We start from the raw sequence: 6,827 nt of genomic DNA on the forward strand, positions 1-6,827 counted from the left end.
AAAGCAGTTTATCCAAAATTATCTTTTTATATGACGTTACTCAAACTATATTTATAAAGGCATCACTGTTTCTAGAAATGTCTTTATCTACATGGAAACACTGACGATGACCCAAAACACTGCGACTATACAAAGTCTGTATAGTGCTGTAATGCTGCCATGAAAACACAACAAAAAACAGAACAAGGTAACAAGCTTGCACTTAGAGCTTAAAGCCTTAACACAAATACAGATGAAAAGACACCCTCAGGTCATAGTTTATATAACATCATTGTTTTCAAGAAGTAGATAGAATTTTTTTTCAAAATCACACTGCTTTGAATGTCTTAAAACACTGTTTCCATGTAGCTGCAAGGCTAATGTGGCAAAAAGTTTTCACAATACTGTTCCTGTGTGGACACAACCTTAGTTTTTGAACTATTTTCATCACAAATATTCAAAGTTTATTTTATATAATAAGTCGAAATAAAAAAAAAACAGTGCCTACAAAGAGGTATTTTGAGTGTTCAGACTTATGAATAAAGCTCTAAATATGACCTTGCCTGAATACGAGGAAGAAACTTGCAACAGACATTCAGGCTTTCACACCCACACACACACAGCTTCCCTTGCAAAGCAGAGGAACAACCTTGATTGTGAATCAGCAACGCACTGTAAAACCACGCTGAAAAAGGGATAAAAGTAATTTTCTCTGCGCAAAATGGCATAGAATCTCTGCAGAAGAGAGTGTGTTTTAGTTTTATGAACCAAAATTCACAGTATGAATATTAGGTAAAGAGTTCAAAATGTTGGCGTTTGAACATAATCAGCCTGAGTTTAATAGTTTTTTTCCCTTTTTCTTTTTTTTTTATTTGAACCAAACCAAAACAATCACTCACATTCACTGTCAGCCTTGCATTTACATCCATACACCACTTTGCACATACAAAAGGGCTCAGTGTACTCGATTCAAAGCAGACTAGTCGACATGMAGTCACATGGTTGTTTGATGTTCGTTTTCGCACACCTCCTGAGACTCACTGCACTGAACTCATGGAAAACCACCCCTGTTGCGGTACACAGGTGCCCTTCCTGATGGAGTCTACACTCCAGAAAAACAAAACAAAACAAAACTTCTAACATTGGCCGTAATTGGCCGTCCCAGTTATGCTCTACAGTTTTTGTCCGATGGATTCCTCCGTGCACAACATCTGTGCTCTCTCCATCCACGTGAAGAAATTTAAAGTTATTAGAGGTTAGTACTGATGTTAAAAGCACAACACTATATTATTAGGTTTTCCTTTTTGTAATGTTGACAGTGTTTAATCTATTATGTTTTGATTGATAATAGATTAGTTACGTGTCCGAAATATCTGTGAAAACACATAATTAAGCGTTGTGATGACATTAGCTGAGAATTTTGTCTGAATGCCTGCGATTCAGCCGTAGGTCAGTAGGGGGTGAACGCAGGCATCGAAGAACCTGTATAAATTGATGAACTTCCTGGTTTTTTGCCAGTGTTGGTTTCCTGTCAGCTCGAGTGACAATAAACCTCACTCAGATCCAGAATTCTGGTGTTGTATGGTTTGATTCCTTCCACAAATCATTTTATTTWACAATGGTGTTTTTAATATCGACTTCAGTTTATTGAAGAATCGTGTGTAATTTTCTTACACACGAGTTGTTGGCCATTTGACTATTTCTATAAATGTCTGCTTTCAGGTACAACAGCCAGATTCTGGAAGCAAGTAATAGAAGCAAAATGCACCGACAGAGCTTTCAGGATAAACAAACACGCCTGCAAACTTCTGACCAATCACATAATGATTTCTTGTGTGGAAGAGGAGGTGAACATGTCTCCTGGTGGGTTGTGACAAAAACAGGTGAAACACCCAAAGCTGCAAACAAAATGACATATTTTGTATCATGGAACTGCAACTGCTGATTTCGGCAGTTCGGCTGAAGTATGTGGAGGCCTTCACACACCASGTCTTAAAAACTTTGGCTAGGTGTCACAAAAGGAGGAGGCTGGTAAGCACTACAGGAAGAAGAAGCTCATAAATAACACTACAGTGTGTTTATGTGTGCTTGTATGTGTGTGGTACAGCCCTAAAAAGGCAATGGTTCACCCAGTTACTCCTAATGTTTACACCAAAAAGACAGAAATACACACACTTCTCGTCGAGAAGGAATTAGAGGAGAGGGATGCAAGGACATATACGGGAGAAGGAAAAATGTGAACGGACCAAAACTTTCCAGATGTTGGCCAGAGAGACCCAAGTCAGAAACACAAGCCAGGACTCTGAGACACTGTCTCAGTGGGTGAGTAAAGAGGGATAAATTGTGGGGGAGATTGGATGCTACACTCGTTTACCTTCATCCTGCAGTCACTCACCCCTGGTCTCCTCTCCTTCCTAAGATTCTAAGATAACTACAATTTTCACACACAGTTGCCAACAGTTCTCATTAAACCTCCTGGGTCTTGCGCAAGTCTCTCTMTTCAGCTGAAGGATTTGAAAATTTTAAGCCTCAGCAAGTTCTATTTACCAAAGAACTAATGCAAACAGACACCTGCTTCCCTGCATCTTACCTGTTCATGGTACTCTATCCCCATGCTGAGGGTGTTGACAAGAATGGCAATCATAATCCCTCGGTTGAAATATTTGCTTTCAACTATCCGTCTCAGTTTTTCCCTGAAATGCATCCAGGCCCGAAAGGCTCCATGCCTGTACTCCGCAAACCTTCGTCGTCGAAAATGGCCTCTACATCCCCTTAGATCACTCCCCTGGAAGAAAAAACAAATGAACAGTTTCTGTTTAGCATTTACTGATGTTTTTTGCTAAGTTTTTGTTTTAAAACATATATTTCACAGCATTTTCAAGTTTAAATGAGTGACAATTCCTAGTACAGAATGTGCCACCGTCCACTCTGACCTGGGGGAAATCATGCAGTCCGTCAGCCTCGCTCTTTCCTGCCTCCAGGTCTCCTAGTTCCAGTTCTAATGTCTCGAGGCTCCGGGCGCACAGAGGACAGCTGAGCAGCTCCAAAAGCAGAGGGCTGGGCACCACACCTGCCAGCTGAAAGAGCAGCCCCTGGCAACCTGAAGGGATACATGGATGAGGATGGTCAGGAACTTGCTGAAGGGATGTTCCTGACTGTCTTTATGTTACCATGTCTTTGACTGATTTCTGACCACCATCAGTAGGCAAGCGAGTGAAGTGTCTTGCCCAAGTACACAACAACTGAGAAGGCTGGACTTTGAAACAATCAATATTTTATTGTAGCAGAACACCAACCTTGCAGTTCTTTGAAGTAGATCAAAAGACCAGACAATAGTCTTCTAACACCAAAAAACAGAAAAGCATAGGGATGAAATAGCTTTTTTAATTATACTGAATGGCCATTTATAGATGAAGTACTGTATATGTGAGTGAAGAAATTAGAAGTGAGGAAATATAGCACAACACTGGGACTAGTTAATAGAAACCACTAGATGGATCCTAATAAAACACTACAAAAATGATAACCTGGCCAATTTGATAAATACTGAGTTGAAATTTGGTCATAACTGAGAGTCATCAACAGCACATGTTTGGAGCACTTGAAGATCACACAAGATCTTTATATTATTATTATTATTTTATGCATTTTTTCAAGAAATGTTTATCTGATGGTTTTCACTTTGTAAAAAGACAAAAGGTTGGTACAGGTAAATGATCAGATTGTGGATTATTTAGATTGTTTTGATGCAGTCTTTTCCACTTTGAGCACCACAGAGTTCAAGTCTGATCGTTTTCAGAAAACGCAGACATCTCTTGGAACAATTTATTCATAAATTCAGTGACTAACACYAAAACAGTCTAGACGGATCAACAGCACTACAGAGCTGATGAAAAATATGCACATTTTATTTGAGGTGGTTGGTTTTCCCGCTGATCCAGTATGGGTTATTTGAAGGTGAGCGTATCAACATTTGTATTAGTTTGATAGGAACACTCAGTCAAAGAAGAAAAGGGAGAAGGCAATAATGAGTCACTGCAATACCAGCAAAAATAAAAAAATAATATAAGTGAACTTTTGCACACGCAGCTAAAAGGTCTTTTTTCCTCATAAAGAGCCAAAACACTCTAGCTGTCGCAGTAAATACTGCAAGCTCATCATTCATCATCGTCATTCTGGTGATCCACTTTTCTGTCACCATCTGTTCTCCAACAACAAACCTGAAATCAGAACAGCTGAAAGTGACAAAATGAAAAGCTCAGTGGGTGAAAACATTTGTCTTTTATCAGCAAAAATTATTTTAATCATATTTCACCGTGTTTTATAATCGTTCTTTTTTTTTATCCCAGATGCAAATACATCTTCGTTTTAACAAATTTCTCACATCCTTAAAATTATGTGTTGGAGCTAAAACATCACCTTATATTGAATTAGCTTTAACAATAATGTGTTTTTGCTACAATTAGTTTTAATGGTTAAATAAAAATGTTCAAGGACAAAAGGAGAGGTTATTCCTTTAAACTCCACCCTGTATTTCATGAGTTATTTTGCAAATGATTAGATCTGACTTTGAATAGTTGATGGAATATCTGAATGCTCTGTCATCTTTTAGCACTCAGATTATGTGATGATGATCAGTCTCAACTACTACCACTCCAAATTTGAGCTCAGGATTTGTAAAATTGACAGAATTATAGCCATTAATGTGCCTTTTAAGGTCAGTAAAAAATACAGAGCCCATCTTTTATCCAAAGAGTCTACCGCCATGGTTCACTGCATGGTCCATTTTTTTATAGTACCAGTATTTACAAGATGACAATGAATATCATAGGTGTGTGACAGGAAACTGCCTTTTTTTACTATGTTCTTGAGCATGACATAACTCTGAGTCTTTCTGCAGCAAAGGCAGATGGTGAGAGAGGAGCCCRTTTTGAGAGTTGAGCTTTAAAAAGATGTGATTTTTGGACAAAGACAATTCCAGTTGCCACCTGTGTCTTATTGCTGCAATGTACATTGCAAAGAATTGCATCATGCCTAACCAGAAGTGACTGAATGTCATTCATTCCTATATTAAAATTGATTTGAAATCAAATTCAGACTTGTCCGTGTAAACAACAGTCTTTCCATAACTCTTGGACACAAGTTCCAATATTGTGGCCACAAATGAATTTTCTTTTAAATCCAACGTCACCCGACGGGCTTCATAAGAAACACTAAGACCAAGTTCATAGAAAAAATATTTATGATTGAACCCAGAATCCTGATTGTTGCATTTAAATACTAAAATCATTTCCCCACTTCCTAGCTTTTAGGGCATTTCCTGTCACTGCCATTACTCAGAGTATCACAAGTCACAAAATGAGACTTATTTTCGACCAGGAACTTATCTACGTCCACTTAATTATGTTTGGAGTGTCAGCTGGCAGGAGTGTGAGAGTGTGAGTGAAGTGTGCTAGTCATTGGCAGTCTCACCTCATTAGGACAGAACAGGCACGTCAATCAACTCGCTGATACTTTATTTTTTTTTTTTCCATTTTGTCCATGTAGCCTCTTGACTATCTCTCCTTTCTTTCTTTTCTCTGCCTTATTCCACCGCCTAAAATGCCCCCCCTCTATTTTCTCCTTTTTTATTAATCTAATTTATTCTTCTCACTGTGGCTTCCCCTTTAATATTTCATGCCTTTCCTTTGAACATATTATTGTCTTTCTGTCCTTCCTTTTGTGCAGAATACCGTAACATACCTATTTGCGCTGCTTTGCTCTGCCTACTTCTGTTCCCCTTATACATGCTATTCCCCACAGACAGTTCTGACCCACTCAGTGTTAGCCCTTTATCCACCTCCCTGCGCTGATGACTGTAACACTTGAGATATGGATTTCCTGTCAGGGTTTTAAGTGCTGCTTGAGACATAAACAACACACAGGCTACTTTAGGTCAAGCTTAAGGCCAGGACCCAGGCACACTAAAAGACTCAGCAAAGAGACAAGATGCAAGACCTGAGGGTGTTATTGCCATAGTGAAATTCAAAGCAATAAGTTCCTAATATTTACCAGCATTCCTTGAAGTAATTCATGTCGCCCTCTACATAGCATGCTAAATTTAGGATCTCATCCAAGCTGTTTGTTTAGTTTATCGCTGTTTTCTCAAACAGTTGTTAATGTGACTACATATGTGTGCTGAATAACAACCATGTCAATGTCCTGATGATGCTGAATATATCAGTGCGCACCAGGAGTTGAGTAAACCTTTGCATTAATGTGATGATCAGGTGGACAGCCATTTATCTAGGGTCAGTGAACATTAAAATTTGCGTAGCAACAGCTGAGAAAAGAGCGACAAAATAAAAAAAAATGCATTGGTGTAATATTTGCTAATGTAGCCTTATTTCTCACCGATATGTTGCTTTTGGGAAAAAGTTATTTTATAAGCCTGAAAAACAATTTCAAAAAGGTCTTCATTTGGCAATGTTTCCCACACTGTTTCTGACAGGGCCCCTTTTAGGTTCTAAAACATTTCTGCCACACTGCAGTTTATTTCACATGTCAACCATTTTTGAACAACTGAACTTAAAACCGTAAAGTGAAATAAATTACAGCTGCAGTAAAATGAACTACAACCTTATGTAAACAACAAAAACAACAAACTACCTTTAGTGTAATTATTTTAAGTGCAGCTGGTGTAAACCCACACTTTGGGAACCACTGGGCCAGACTATCAGTTTCCCTATGTGCAGGAAAATGAGAAACAATGGTCCTCATGCAAGAACCGTTCGTACGCACAGATTTGTTCTTAAGTTGTGCGTACGAGTGATTTAGGAGAATTTGTGGCATTCACCAATGTTTTCGTA

General features: G+C 38.6%; 1 protein-coding gene across 1 annotated transcript in view; it reads right to left on the minus strand.

The window, feature by feature from the left end:
• Positions 1-6,827, minus strand: part of cacna1ha (calcium channel, voltage-dependent, T type, alpha 1H subunit a) — a gene marked incomplete in the record, with an annotated part of 156,161 nt that overhangs the window by 46,303 nt on the left and 103,031 nt on the right. Inside the window, 2 exon segments of the mRNA XM_014006935.1 lie at positions 2,570-2,764; positions 2,913-3,079. Coding sequence (XP_013862389.1) covers positions 2,570-2,764; positions 2,913-3,079 — 362 coding nt within the window.

The sequence above is a fragment of the Austrofundulus limnaeus genome, unplaced genomic scaffold, assembly GCF_001266775.1.
Source record: "Austrofundulus limnaeus strain Quisiro unplaced genomic scaffold, Austrofundulus_limnaeus-1.0 Scaffold38, whole genome shotgun sequence".
NCBI classification, from domain to species: domain Eukaryota; kingdom Metazoa; phylum Chordata; class Actinopteri; order Cyprinodontiformes; family Rivulidae; genus Austrofundulus; species Austrofundulus limnaeus.